We start from the raw sequence: 16434 nt of genomic DNA, 5'->3' as shown, positions 1-16434 counted from the left end.
GTTGAAAAGAGCTGAGAATATTTTTTTCAGGTTTCTTTGGGGAGATAAATTGAAAGAACAGCGTTGTTTGTTACATTTGTTACAATTAGCCTACATTTATTTGTTACATTTATATTATTTACATCAAGCTTTTAAATGTTACAGTATTGTAGATTGTTATTGAAACTTCATAATGTTTGATTTGATTATACATTTAGTCAGGAATTATAGTTTGGAAAAAGTATAACTAGTAAAATGTTAAGACATTATGTGAAAACTAGTACAAGTATATAAATAAAAAGAGACTTAAAACTTGAACAGTCTCTCTGCATTGTCTTCTGTTGTGTGGGTGTATTCAAGCCACACGCTTCAATGAAACATTCGAATCTGAATAGAGCGTTCAGCGCGGGGGCATGGTCGCATTAGAAGATAATGAAGGGAGATGTGAAAAATGGACATCGCGTTGTTTTCATATGGATTACATTTCATTTAGTTTAAAAGTACATATGTTAGGCTTTCTATAGATAACTTGCTCATGTCTCTTCGTTGAGTATTCACAGAGTTACAGTTAGTTTTAACGACGCGTGTCTAAATGAAGATCAGCGCAGACAAAGGCTGCAGACAGCAAACCTTATTTGTTATCTTTATTTTATAAATGCACAAAGTTTTGTTATTATGTCTGTATACAAAAAAAAGTAGACCCTTTACAGATCCGATTGATGTATTGCTTATCTGTACGATCAAAACTGAAAGTGTAATTTAAGTTATTTTCTGGGTTATCAGGAGAAAATGCCTCATAATGCGTATACACGTTAATTGACTTCAGAGGGTTAACCCCTGAAGATTGAAAGTTGCATTTAATTATTCTATTAAAAACAATTGGCGGAGTAATTATCTTAAAGTGAAACCAAACATCTGATAGCGTCTGCTAATATAAATATAAATTTGCATGATTAAAGTTTGGTGAAAGAATGGATTATGTGATTTGGTGGAAAATGGATTAACAGCATGCCATTTTGTAATGTGTGTTGAGTGAGATGAGAAATATTATGGAGGTATATTAATGAAAGAAGTCTTTGATTATGTCAAAGTTTGTCTATTCATCCAAGCACCTGTTCAATTATCCATTCATTTATTTATCCATCCATCTATTCATTCGTCCATCCATCCATCTGCTCATTTAGGGATGTTTCCTTGTTTCATAAAGCCTCTTTCTTCTTCTAAAGGAAAATATGTTTTATTAATTTCACTTAAAAAAAATATATAAATAAACAAGGTCCCTCTACCGTAGGCAGATCTAAATACAAATAAAGATTATAGTTCAATTATGTTCTGCTAGTATATTTATCTGATCTCTTCGACTTTTGTAAACCAAAAGTTTAGCAAGGAAAATCAGAAGGTCATTTGCCTTAGAAGAACACTGACAGATTTAGATGGAATTACTTCTTAGTTCTTCCATATATTCAACTCCAGCTTCATTGGTACATACAGACAGAGAACACCACATAAAACGGCAGAATGACATGTTCACATCCCCAAAGCAACATGAGGTGAGGCCAAAGAGCATGGCTAAGTAGGCAACTGGTAATCCCTGTACCAAATACATCTCAGTCCTTCACACACACACACACACACACCACTACATGTGCAAGAATAGTGAAGCAATTCCTATAAGCACGTGCTAACTTGCAAAGGGCTGCGCTGTATAATGAGATTACATTCACAGTGCCTCACGGAGGAAATAAGCTAATACTGAGTCAGAGATGTGGGAATGTAATAATATTTATGTGTGAAGTGTAAATCGTGTTTTGTGCCAGTGTGGGTATATGCATATTTTTCACCTTTCTATTTGGCCAGCAGGCTTTCAGAACTGCTTGGCTCCTGAAGAACACCAGTAGGTGGATGTCTTGATCGCTGAGGCTGAATGAATGTTCTAGGATCTGCAGGATCTCAAGTCGGGGTCGTACAGGTTTAGAATCGTCCCCACAGAAAGGTCGTAACCATGCCAGCATGTCCTCAGATGTTACCATATTCCCACTGAAATAAATTAATATTAAAATTAAATAAAACTAGAATACACACACACACTCACACACACACAATGTATCACAATTATAAAAAAAAAAAAAATTAAGCGGCACATTACTGATGATAATAAGAAATGTTTCTTGAGCACCAAATAAGCATATAAAAAATAATTTCTGAAGGATCATGCGACACTGAAGATTGGAGCAAGGGCTACTGAAAATTCAACAGTGTTATTACATGATTAAATAAAAATATAATAATACAAATAATAATAATAATAATAATAATAATAAAATTTATTAATACGGTTATAGTAAATTGTAATAATTTTTTGTTGCCAAATCGTACGTATTTTACGATTTGCACAATTCGTATGAATTTGTACGAATAACCTACACTTAACCCCGCCCCTAAACCTATCCGTCACTGGGGTCGTATAAAATCGTACGAGTGAGGTCGTACAAATTCGTACGAATAAGCCACCTCGTAAAATACGTACGAATTGGTCGTGAGATAGCGTTGAATTAAATACAATAACATGAAGTGTTTTTACAAGCAAGTAACAAAAGTCATTACAAATTAAGTAGATTGGTCGTTTACAAAATAGTAATAATAATTGTCAAAATGGGCATTCTTTTCATTATTGACTCAGAAATAGTGTTTAAATATTCAATCTTAAATATTTAGATCTTAAATTTATCATCTTATTTTCATTTCATAATGTCACTTTGATTCCCATTGTTTCAAATGCTCAAATGGATCTAAAAATGTAATTATATAAGCCTTGTTTGAAGCAACAATAAAAAGGCGATATAAGGAAATGCGATTGTACATCAATTTCAAAATCTATTGTTAGTTTGGCTAACAAACAACTTTCACGTCAAAACAATTGCTTACTTTAGACAATTATTATAATACCATTAACACAGGTTTCTTTTAATCATGCTATTACTGCTTATGTTATCTAAAAAAATCCTATTGAATTGCAGAAATATCTAAAATATATATGTTTAAATAATAGTAAAAGGGAACATTGCAACAAAGGATATACCTACCCGTTCTGTACATTAGTGTGCACTGCTGCAACAATTCCTTCCAGCACCTTCAAGGGGTCTGCATAATCTTTCAACGTGTCCTTGTCACCGCTGAAAACAAACAACACACATTCGCAGCTTGAGTTTTGATTCAATGTCTCGAGGCTTTAAAGTGGCTTGATGGCTGCAAACTTTGCATGTGTGTGCGAGAAACCGAGGGAAGGGATTTTCATTCTGAGCAATCTTAATGCTCATCTGCTGATGGTTCTAGCTGCAGGGCTCCTCTCTTCTCTTCTGGCCTCATCTGTCTCCCTCCATTAAAGGTGTTTGTGTTATGCTTTTCTGCATGAGGCTGCACTGCCTTATTATTTTTCTTTTAATAATAGCTTTGTATTTTTACTCCAACATTTCATTACTACTGCTGCAGTAAACACTCAGCCTGGTGTTAAATAATCTGGCCTTTCTTCAGAAGCATCTTCTCCGTGATGTAAACAAAAGCTCTATTTTGCATTCAGTTTCATTCAGTGCTGTTGCTGTATGTTAGACTTCACTTTCTCTCTTTGGTTAGGTCAATGTAACATAAGCGATGCTTCGATGGGAAAATCTTCTGTCATTGTTGCTTCCAAACCATCAATTTTTCAACATCTTTTGTATAATTTATAATATTATTTACTTTAGCTGGATTCTCACAACTGTATCAAATCACAGTCAGTGGATGTGCTGTTTAAAACAATAAGTGATTTATTTTTTCACCAGACTTTCATTAGCAGAGCGCTAGTCGGGATGCATCTTTCCACTTTGTCCTAGTTGTAATCTGAACAGCAGCCCATTTTATTACTACAGCATCATTAAAATGTTAATATAGTGTTAAATTCAAATAATTGCTCTGACATTGCTCTGGTACTCCAGCTATAATACATTTAGGAAGTTTGTTTTTGATTCCAACATGGATAAATTCTTTTTCAATCTTCTAAAATATTACATTCTGATTGTAATACTTTTATAATAATCATACAGAGATTACAAAGATGTCAATGACTTTTCTATGATACTAATACTTAAAATATTCCACATACAAAACTAAAATACCATTCAAAAGTTTGCAGTCAGTAAGAATTTTTTATGCATCCCTTCAGTATGCAATGATTTTTTAGCATCTTCAATATTATGATACAGACTGAAAAAACTTTAACCTTGCTTTAAAATTCACTAATCGCAACCACACACACTTGGAGGAACACAGTGTTTCTTTTACTCCCCAGATATAAACATCAATCATGAGCAGGTTGTAGACCACAGATTCCACTTCCTTTTAAAAAAGATGTCTGACTCACAGGACGCAAGAAATCTAGGTAAATCTGAGGATACAATTTGAGGAAATCAACTTAAATAGTTTTGACAATTCCATGTGCCCAAATCATTTCATTGTTAATTATTCATATGCCCACCTCTGCAAACCAGCAATTAGCAGCAGAAGAAAGGAACACGCTTTAGTTATAAGCAATTACCTAGAATATGAATCATCAGCGGAAAAAAAAAGGGGAGACTGTGTCTGAATAAAAGCAAACTGTGATCAATCTTAATTTTTCTGACCATAGTTTTCTCTGATTCAGAAGAACTTTACTAATCCCGCTTGATTACAGACGGAGCTGAAACGTCTGATCACAGACTCACGAAGCAGGATGACTAATCAAGAGGTGCAGAATGATCTTGGAGTAAAAAAAAAAAAAAGTATTTGGTTTGAAAAGGCCTATTCACAACAACTTTGTTTTGTTTAAAATTCTAAAAATTGGCTGTAAAAATCTGACTGGATGAGCCTTGTTCAAAGCAACAATAAAAAGACAACATATGTACATTAATTTAATTGTGCTTAGTCTAATTTACTATTTTCACATGTCAATACTAATTAAAAAAATAATATAAAAATTCCCTACTATACTGTAAAAGACATCAAAATAAAATTTAAAAAATGTAAAAACGAAATTTTGAAATTAATTGTTTGTTTTTAAAGATGAACGTAAAGTGATTAACGGATGAAGCAAAAGTAATGTAGTTCATGTAAAAATGTTGAAAATAAGAATGAACAAAAAACACGCAATACTGGCTGACTAGTTATATTAACACACACATTCATATTTAGTCTGTATTATGTAACATACTGACTAATGGAAGTTTTTTTTCCCCCTCACAAGAAGATCTAAATGGAAATCCTCTGAGAAACATTTGTCTGCATTGCTGCAAGATTCAATACTTGAAACTTGCTGAATGAGAGCTGTTCCACCAAGTCGAATGATTAATCCCCAAAAAATGATCTGTCCAGACCACTGGGCTCTTTAAATGTTGGTAGCTTGGTCTGAAACCTTAAAGAATAGGTTCAAAATAACTGCCTTGAAGGGCTTCACAAGTTGTGGTGGAAAATCAGAGATGGGTTCTAAAAATCTAAGCTAGCATTACCTGCTCTCTGAATTGCTAGTATTACTAAGGACACGCTGTTATTAAGAACCAGCCAGCAGGGAAGGTGCCCACCTCCTAAAAGCAGGAGATGAAAGGTAAGAAAAAGAGAGGAAGTGAGCTGTAAAGGAGAGAGATGAGAGGCCAGGGCAGAGGCCAAAGCTGTGTTTAACTCAATCAAGCAAAAACACATCCAGCCAGACACAGGTTAATAGAGGTACAGGCCATAAAGACAGAGACTGAGAGTGGAATAAAGAGACAGAGAAAGCATTACCAGCGATGTATAAAACAGACAGAGAGAAAATGAGGGTTATATTAAGAAAACTACGCTGGCAAACAGAAATCGGCAAACTGCAGCTCATCGTACCTGAGAGCAGTTATGATTCGCTCCACTGCGTCCTGGACTATGCTCTCCACCGACAGGTCGCTCGTTCCCACGCTGACTGTGAGAAGCTGCTCGATCCGTTCGAGGGGCTGTCCGTCCATGACCATTGTGATGGCCAGATGGCGCACTTTAGATTGCTCGGATCTGGACAGGTCATAAATGCGACAGTACTTCTGCAGAAGCTCCTAAAAAAGACAAGAATGCAAAGTAATTAACACCAAATCATGCTCAGAAAACTCTTTATGCTTCCCATCCTCTGGCGGTAATCAATGAGTAATATGTGCGGAGACTAAAACAAAGCCTTAAGTATCTTTAGAGACATACAGTAGCAGTACACCTGAAGACAAAGAACAAAACATTTTGTTTGGGTGCTGAGAATCAAGAGGCACAAGCTCGTCTCACATACACATACAGAATCCCAAAACCTGTAAATAACAGTGCTACTTTAATTCAGGGACTCTCCTACACTGGCAGGTTGCAGGTAGCAAGGCAACTGGAACAGAGATTTACAGTACACTGCAGTTTCCACGATCATGCACATTTCTATGGGAGCATGTTGTGTGACATGGTGAAGGTGTGTCTGTAATAAGATCCGGCAGTATCTGCTCGATAAGTGTGCAGTGTAAAAATGAATCTATATATTTCCATATACAAATGGCTCAATGTGTGAATTTAAGCAACCACAGGCTGACATGGACTGCCTGCTACTATCCTGCAGACAGCACACCAGCTACAAACCTGCCAATCAATCACAGCCACTGTCACACAGGACAGGAAAGGGAGAAATTGTATAGGAGAAAGTAAGAGAGAAAAAAGGGGCAAGTAAGATGGGGACATACATAATATTTAAGGCCTTGCTTACTGTTAGCATAGGTCTCACGAGAGTGTGTGTGTGTGTGTGTGTTGACCAATTACCTCTTGGCTTGTCTTGAGTGACAGAGGGAAGGAGTGGCTCAGAGTCTCTAGATGGGTAAGAGACTGCTGTATGTGAGTGAGGGCGGAGTCAAAGCTGGAGGCGGAGTTTTCACTTCTGTCATCATTACCCTTTTTCTTACTCTTTTCGCTAATTCCTTTTAGAACCTTCTGTGCCCGCTTAGTGATCTCCAGCCGGGACTCTACTGACAGCTAAACACACAAAAGCAAAGAGAAAAACATGTCAATGAATTAATTCTTTTTTAATGTTCAATATTTTTTTTTATACCAACTTTTAAAAAATAGGATGAAATCCCTTGCTATAAAGACAGCTATTTATTTTCATATACATTAAGATAAACGACTATAATATTAATATACATCATTACAAAGTTTGTGGTCTTTCCGATTTTTATAATGTTTTTGAAAGAAGTCTCTTATGCTCACTAAGGCTGCATTTATTTGATCAAAGATAGCCGAAACAGTGATACTGTTAAATATTATTAAATGTAAAATAACTATTTAGAAATGAATCTAATATGCTGAATTAGTTCTTAAGAAATGTTTCTTGATGTTATCAATATTGAAAACAGCTGTGCTACCTCAAAGTGCAAAATAACAGCAGATTTCCATCATCAAAATAAATAATGCCCCCAGAATAGGCCCAAAACCAGAAATGTAGAAATGTGCTGATGCTTTCCTACTTATAAAAATATTCAGTCAGCAATGGGCTGTTATTCTGCTGCATATCGAATTCTGCAACATCATTAGTGTTGGGGATTTTAATGGTAGAATTATAATCCCCAACACTAATGATGTTGCAGAATTCGGTCTCATCTGATTTTTCATCCAGGTTCATCTCGGTGAGAACGGTTCCCATGCCTGGATTCATCTTAATACGGTTTACCTCCGACACTCCCCTCCTACGCTCTCCTGCTGTCCTTTACGCACACGCACACGGACGTTAACTGTATTTACTCACGGGTTCACACACAGTCTACAGCAGGAGCATGGCAGATGTCATTGGTTGTTTTTCCCTGTGGTATTCTTGAGCAGCGAATCAATGGTGGGAAGTGGGTGTGTGTTTATGGCAATGAGTGTTTGTAACTTGCTTTCTGCAAAATCTAATCATTATAACATTATATCAACATAACAATCATTACAATAACATCATCTGAACACTCCAGGGGCCACCGAGCATTAGCAATTAGCCTTTTGATTACAGGCTCATTTAGGATGTTTGCCACAGTGCCGTGTGTATGTGTCTTTTTCTGTATGCATGTGGGGGCTTGACTTGCAAGCAGAATAAATAGAATATGAAGCCATCTGTGAGAGACAGGAAGAGATGATAGGTGCTAAAACATCAAACAGCACTTAGTAGACATGAACATGTCCAGAGAAGTCAGTGAACACACCATATGCATAAGTTATGGCATATACTGTACATGTGCATGTGTTGATTTTAATAATTCATGTTATTGGACAACAGACTTTAAACATGTCAATCTGGGCACCGTGCTTCACTTAGAGTCTATGAGAGCAATCGCATTGGACAAAGCGTCTGACTTGATGCCGCAAAGTGGATACAATGTGGAAAATACATTAATAATCACTTTAAAAGTGCATTTTTAAATGGAAACGGCAGTGGCCAATAGCTTTGTTATAGTTTCAAATACAGTTAATGATTTGTCTATTTTAAAAAGTCATTCATTAAAATTTTTTCAATTTAATAACATTTCAGATGGACTAAATGCATATGTAAAAGGTAAATGTATCAGTAAACCAATAAATATATTTTTTAAATGGACAATTTATTTATATATATATATATATATATATATATATATATATATATATATATATATATATATATATATATATATATATATATATATGAATAGTACATTAATAAATAATTCATTTGCACCTTTAAAACTGCAAATTAAGAAAAAATCTTCTTTGTCGTTTTAAATAAATTTTCTATTTGCCAATTTAAAAAGTGATTTATTTGTGGATTTCTTTTCTTTTTTTGTAATACACTGATAATCATTTTAGATTTTTTTGTTTTAAGTGGCCCTCCCAGTCCTCCACTAAGCTCTCAAATAATTTAAATGATCATGCATTTGACTGACAGTATTTGAAATAACACAGCTGTTTGCTTATAAAGATACATTTATAATCTTGTACTCACTGTAATTTTTGTCAAATATTTTTTATTTTTTCTAGTTTGAAAGGATTTTGTAAGTAGAACTTCGCAGAACCCCAAAAAACCCACTCATTTTCTGCATTAGACTCACCTTACTGGCGGCTTCAGGGGAAAAGGTAATGGCATCCAAGAAGTTAACAGAATCTACAGGCAGAAGTCGGTCAAAGTATTTGGCACAGGTGTCATAGGCATGCAGGAAGTCGGGATCACTCTGGGGGGCTTTTTTCAGCACATGCTGATCCCCTTCCCAGAACAGTTTATGGAGCCAGGTGGCATGTACAGCGCTAGAGGTAAGCGCTTCGCCTCCCTTCTGGGGGATTCGAGGGGCCAGTTTGGAGATTGACAGGACGTTCTGGCTGGTCAGTACCGGCTCCAGAGCTTTCAAAGGATCGGAATCCTCATCTGTCAACTTCTTATAGTCCAGACCTAAGCAAAAAGACATGATTTCAGCATCATATAGAACACAGACTGAAGCTAGTTGTCACAATACAGTGAATATTTATCAGGATGGGTGTGTTTTTCATAAAGTAAATTTCTTTATAAATACAAATCTTAAAGTCTACAAAGTGCTATTCTTGCACATTATTCACTAATGCACTGAATTTTTTTTAACTTTTTGGATGACCATGTTGTCACTCTATTGGGCAAGTTGTCACACTGGAATATATTATGTGCAGTTTGAGAATACTCTCTTCATCTCTACGAATCCAAAAAATGGGACATTTAATGCAGTTTCCAGCTTTCATGAGGTTTCTATTTGTGTCAATCTATGTGAATAGGTGAAGACTTGGCATGCCTCCAGGAAATATCAAGTCTGACAGACAACATTACACTGACACACAAGGCCTCAGAAGGGCATTCACCACATACATACACTCTAACAGACAGAGCTGTGGAGAAAAATGTGCTCTCTCTCTCTCCCTGGGGTTGTGGCAGATGCTACTGTATGAACAGTATCTGTGTCTGGAAGCATGCATGCATCAGAGTGTGTTTCCGCTGCCTACTAAGTGCGAGTGTTTAAAAGGGAAGGTATCAGTTGAGATAGGAGAGATTGTGGTGTGAAAACTCTCTGACAAACTCCCCCCTGACCTCTCAAAACACTCTCTCCAAGATTATCAAGTTTAAACAAGACGAGATCATTAGTTCTTCTAGCTCTTTTCAGAACTACAGTGAGTCAAGTCTGTGTTAGGTAAGGTATTTTTATGATATTTAAGAAGTGACACAAAGCAACTCATAATATTTCATCATAAGACTACAAATTATATACGTTTACGGTTCAAAAGTTTGCCACTGATACGTTTTTTTTAAATGTTTTAATAGAACTCTCTTGCACTCACCATGTCTGCATTATTTATTGGATTGAATATACAGTAAAACAGTACTACTGTAAAGAAATACTACAATATTTTATATTTAATAATAGATTTTCAAATGTAATTAGTTTATGTGATGGCAAGCTGCATTTTTAAAAGCCATTATTCTAGTATTCAGTATCCCATGATCCTTTAGAAATCATTATGATATGCTCGAAAATAGTTGTGATGGTTAATATTTTTGTGGAAACTGTGATGCATCTTTTTCTGGATTATTTGTTGAATAGAAAGTTCATAAATACGGCATAAAAAAAAAATCCTGTGAATCATTATAAAATGTCTTTACTGTCACTTTTGATAAACTTAATGCATCCTTACTGCATCTAATTTCATTGAAAAAGAAAAAAAAAAATTACTGACCCAAAAAAAAGTTGTTGTTCTCTCTCTCTCTCTCTATATATATATATATATGTGTGTGTGCGTGTGTATGAGTATATGCACACTGGCTGTAAATCTGGTCAAACAAATTCATTTAAGTACACAACTATCACATGGAGTCTCTAACAGTAGAGAGAGAGAGAGAGAGAGAGAGGGGTACATAGCTAATGAACTCATTCAAACCTCACTCCATGTCTCATTTGTTTCACAATAATATTTCCTTTCTTATCAGAACAGAACAAAACTATTGTATGCGGGCTAATTAACATTCCTCTTATTTCCACTGGCACCCTCACAGCTCAGTGACCCATTTCCCGCTGTCTCAGCTGGAGAGAGATGTGTCATTACATGGGAAGTTTCTGGTTATGGTGTTGATTGACATGCTTGCGAGCAGGAGCTGATGAAATCTGATGTGTTTGTTTGGACTCTTGCTGTCACTCACCGATGGCGACGGCTTTGAGCTTCTTTAGCAGTTTGAGGTGCGTGTCGGGCTTCATAGCAGGTTGGGGGAAGAAGCTTGCGCAGCCGCAGTTTTCCAGAAGAGTGAAGTAGAAGAGGAGTCGGAGCTGGTCGGTTCCGGCTATGCTAGGGTACACATATTTAGTCATGTGTGTGTAGAATGACTCCGGGTTAGTCTTTAGAGTCTCAAACAGGCCCAGAGCCTCCGTCCTGTCCTCAATGTCTTTGGTGGAAAGCCTGAAGGAAGACAGAAATGAGAGATGGATGGCAATGGAAGACTGGAAGGTGAGAGAAATGATAGAATGAGCAGTCGTAGCCAAGGTCTGTTGAAGCAGTGATCACTCAACCTTTCCAAATTGCTTGTAGAAAATCAATTAAGGCAATGTGCAGGCAGTTTCCCCCCAATTGTCCCCCGAACCAGATGAGGTACATTAAGGTCGCTGTTAATATGCTGTGACGGCCCACTCGTGCTAGAGAATTGATTTCGTTTAATCTAAAAGAACTTCGTCAAACTACTTAAAGTACATGAAACTTTATTCACCATGGTTCGACCACTTCCAGGACCAAAAAAATGATAATTTCAAGCAGTGAATTATAGCCTATGGCAAGGGTTTACTGACCCACCATAAATCCGATGTCAGGTTTGGATTCTATCGGTGACGTTTTTTTGTAAGCGCTGCTCTGATTTCCATAATTTATCTCCATGGTGACTTCATAAGCAGGCGTGTGGATTGGCCCTCCACCTCGCTCTAATTGAATGGCTTTTCAGTAAAGATAAACAGCTTTATGGCACCACAGAATATCCCATAGCAATTCTGATGCATTGAAATGTTTTATAGAGTTGGGTTATCAATAAATTACCATGTGAACCTTCAATGACTGCCAAGTCCATTTATCCAGCAGGTCTGCTGATGCTGTACGTGAGGGTGTAACGTGTGAGAGGGAAGGGGATGGAGAAAGAGTCATAGAGAGAAGGAGAGGGAAAAGACATAAAAAGCATGCTGACTCGCAAACAGGACAGGAAATAAAAGATGGAGTCAGATTCATGGGTTGCGTAGACCTCCACAGAGGCAGAAAAAAGACCACTTAAAATTCCAATGTTGTGAAAAGTCTTAGCTTGTGAGTTTTCTGCGTTTGCACATATTTAATATTGTTACCAGTGTTTTTTTTTTGGCAATGAAAGACGATGTGAAATACAGGCAAGTCTGTAAGAGAACGGCTGAAAAAAACAAGTAAAAGTTCTCAAATGGCACTGTACATTCCTCATATAAACTCGACTAAAATGCTGATGGAGGAACCTGAAATGTGCTAGCATGCTTAAAAGTCCACAAAGGTCACATATGAAGCAGTTCTGCAAAGAAGAGAAAACATGCATAAATAACTACACAGTAAGTATTTGGCTGCCATTATTGCCGCCTAATTGCTTCCTTTAATAGATACATGCAACTTGCAAATATAAAAATGTATTTAATGTAAATCTCTGTGTTTTTAGTTCACTTATGCTTCATAGGTTCTTGCTGAAGCTCTAATTATATTCAGTGTAAAAATATGAAAAAATGCATGTGGGAAAGACAGTATATGGGGGTGTAAAAAATGTCCCACAATACTGCAAATTAGTTCATATAAGGCGCTTTCTACAAATACTGTACACTTTGGTTTCTACTTTGGTTACCTTCTATAGAGCATAAGAGGCACAAATCCCATATTTCTGTTAGAAATATAGTGTCAGTAAGAATTTTTTGTTTTAAAAGTCTTAAGGTTTTCACATTAGATGATCTTGTTTGGTCCAACATCTATTCTTATAAAATAATATCTATAAAAACAAATATTTATTTATTTGTTTAGTGACTAGAAACATTCATAGGACACATCCAGGTCTCAACATTTGTGTAGGTAAACACTGTACCGGCATGTTCTTATTGTGCTACAGCTAATCATATTCAGCATTAATGCAACAAAATAAGCGAGCTGCAGGGTGCATGCAGCCATTTGGACAGAGCCCAACACCTATCCATTGTCCACGGAGCGTAACCCCTATGGACTTTAACTCATGTTTTATGGATATGTCTATACTGGCTGGAGGTACGATGTCTTGGGGCCAGAAAGAGAGACAGAAAGAGCAATGCTGAGAGAGAAATGTGAGACAAGCTGGAAAACAACAACAGGCCAGAAGAAAGTGAAGAAAAGAGGAAGATGATACCAGAGACAAAACAGGTAGGACAGAAATTACAGGAAGGAAATGCGGCAGGGGAGAGATAAAGAGAGGAGCCTCTGACTGCAGTCTGCTTATTAACACAGAATAACTGCTTCTAACAGGATCAATACTTCACTAAACACAGCAGCCATTAATCCTGTCTCCTGCTGCAATTACAAACCAAAGAACAGATAAAGGGTGTGTGTGTGTGTGTGTGTGTGTGTGAGAGAGACACAGAGGCAAAGGCTGAATTCAAACTCAATTCTTCAGTCAAGGACAGGCTAAGGCACTAACCCTCTTCAATATACATACAGTATATATATATATATATATATATATATATATATATATATATATATATATTATATAAGGGATAGTTATAGTCCTCTTAATTTAATTGGACAAGTGGCTTCAGCATCAGAGGGCAACAGCATCGGGACAGTCCAAAATAGGAAGAATTTTTTTTTTTTTTGCCAAGCAATGTAAATGTAGTCAAGCAATGCTCAGATTGAGTTGCAGCAAAGATTGATGCTGTGGCATCTTTTTTAACCATCTGAAGAAAAAAATTACCAGAAAAAATGTATATTAACTGGAAAAATGTGAAAAGTAACTTTATAGTAACATCATGATTATAGAAGTACTGTAAAAGTAAAATCACATTGCAAATAATTCAGCTTTGATAAATCAAAATTAAACATGTCAAAAACTACAAACATGATACAATAGGCTACAAAAATTGTGTTCCTTTAGCCCCGTTGTACCGTATATTTGGTTGAAAATTAGTGCAAACCTCAGCTTAATGAATAAAATGAGAAAAAAATTTATGAATAACAGGAATTGATGCCAACAAAACGTCTGTTCAATTTGAAATAGCAATTAGAACCTGGCTCAAAATGCATTGAGCTATAGAAGCTAATGCATTATATGGCAGTCGGTGTGAGGTCTTCTAATGAATCATGAATTTGAAGACTGAAATAAAACCCGATTTGAAGCAATTCATGCAGAGTTTTGTAAGAGTATCCTCAGGGTACACAGTGCACCACACAAAGAAAGCAGGGCAGAATAAGGTCAAAACCCTACAGTTTATTCATCTGAATTGAACAAGGAACCAATGGAAATATCTAAAACCAAGTAACCTCAACTACCATATTCAAACTCCCAAAAACCATTCCATTAAGTCTGTGAAGAGCCCATTCATTCAGGTGGTCCAAAGCATGACTCAAATGATTAACAAAATCTGGCCTAGCCAAATTATTAATGCACAAAAAAGCATGACTGAATATACAAAGCAGCTGTCCAGAAAGAGCAAGATAATTTTGGACTGACCATCTGTCCTATGTAGGATTCAGGAAAAATATCCCACATTTGAAACATTTTGTCCAGATTTCTGAAAGTTGGAGTATAAAACACAATTTCATTATCTGGTTAAAAAAATTAAATTAATAATAATAATAAATGAATAAATAAATAATAATGCATACCACTTGCATGAATTCAGAACTCACATTAAACACTTAATTTATAGTGTTTATTAATTTTAAGTTTTCACAATTTAATATTTAACTTAATTTTAGTATTTCTTCTATTATGCTTAAGTTTGCAAATGTTTTGGCAATACATACCATCTGTCATATCAAAGCACACTGGAAGGGAACAGAATTGATTTGAACTGATTTAAGCTGAATGGAATAGAATGCAGCATTATGGAATGAAACTGAAGCGATTAGAATAGATGCAAAGCCTATTTGAGCCATTTCAATCCAAACCAAAAGCAACCATTTCTATGCAACTCAATTGCACAGAACTGCTTTAAAGCTCACGCATGACACAAGGGTAACTTGAACTACTGTAGATGCTTAAGAGGCAAAATTACATCATGAATACAATAAATCTAAGCAGAAAAAAAATACACACCAAAGGATTGGCCCTTTTTCAATGCCTTTGAAATAACATTTTAACCGCATCATATGCAAATCACATAAACTGAGTAAATAACATAAATGATGCAAAATATGTGTTGACGAGTCCTCATCAGTCAGAAAAGCCTATTTGCTGACAAATTAACAAACAGAAACTGCAAAACAATAAAACTTTTGAGTAATTGCCAAAGTTGCTCAAACTCCCTCTGTTGCCATTCTCTGGTAACATCTTTGATAGGGGGGAATATGTTCTACACAGAGCTTCCAAAAAAAAAAAACGGCAAAATAAAACAGAAGCCTTGGGGATGCTAATAAGCATGCAAGGACTCTCACAGATGAAAAAAAACAACATCACATTCATAGTAAATTTAGTTTCATCCAAGCAATCTGTACTAAACAAGTAAAGTCAAATGAGTGCATGTTTATGTAGAGGGAGGGAGAGAGAAAGAGGGTGATTAAACCCGATGAGAGATGGAGAGGGAGTTGATTAGACCAGGCTTTGAACAATGCTTCAGCGGCAAATTTACCGTGCAGCAAGCTCAGGAGAGGTGGCACGCTCTTGTGTGTGGATTTTCAAAGCCTTATAAAACTGACTACAAAACTAAACTACAGGTCTGGCAAGTCACACAAACCGATCGCCTGGAAGCCATTCTCTGCAATCGATCCATGCAATCTACTGTTTGCGCTTCTAGAGCGCCGGGGTCGCAAGGTTCTGACCTGCTGGGGCCCCTTTACTTCCAGGAAAAAAAAACAGTTACTTGTGGAAGAGATTGCTTTTAACTGAGGTTTTGCAGGCTCAATCCCCTGAAAAAGTGTGAGTGCTGTTAATGTCTGCTGTGTGTGTGAAAGTATGAGTGTCTTACCCACTATCAGTGAACAGGAACTCAAGGTGCGTCATGTGCACTTCCCAGAGAGGGATGCTGTACCGCTGAGCCAGAGAACGAGAGATCCCATACACACTCTCATCCAGTGTCCTACATAGACAGAAAGAACAGATTAAATGATAGAACAAAAGATATATACATATATAATAACAGACAGACAGAGACAGATAGATAGATAAACAAAGACATGCATAGACAGACACAGACAGACAGATAGATAGATCATTTCAAT

The 16434-nt window shown here is 36.4% G+C and overlaps 1 protein-coding gene across 1 annotated transcript in view; it reads right to left on the bottom strand.

The window, feature by feature from the left end:
• Nucleotides 1-1621: 1621 nt before the first annotated feature.
• LOC113078053 (neuroblastoma-amplified sequence-like) overlaps nt 1622-16434 on the bottom strand; it is a gene marked incomplete at its 5' end in the record, with an annotated part of 79404 nt that continues 64591 nt past the window's right edge. Inside the window, 7 exons of the mRNA XM_026250328.1 lie at nt 1622-2016; nt 3063-3152; nt 5860-6062; nt 6793-7002; nt 9087-9421; nt 11189-11442; nt 16182-16292. Coding sequence (XP_026106113.1) covers nt 1737-2016; nt 3063-3152; nt 5860-6062; nt 6793-7002; nt 9087-9421; nt 11189-11442; nt 16182-16292 — 1483 coding nt within the window. The remainder of the gene's footprint in view (nt 2017-3062; nt 3153-5859; nt 6063-6792; nt 7003-9086; nt 9422-11188; nt 11443-16181; nt 16293-16434) is intronic.

The sequence above is a fragment of the Carassius auratus genome, unplaced genomic scaffold, assembly GCF_003368295.1.
Source record: "Carassius auratus strain Wakin unplaced genomic scaffold, ASM336829v1 scaf_tig00024062, whole genome shotgun sequence".
Lineage (NCBI taxonomy): Eukaryota > Metazoa > Chordata > Actinopteri > Cypriniformes > Cyprinidae > Carassius > Carassius auratus.
This window is presented reverse-complemented; position numbering and strand designations above follow the sequence as displayed.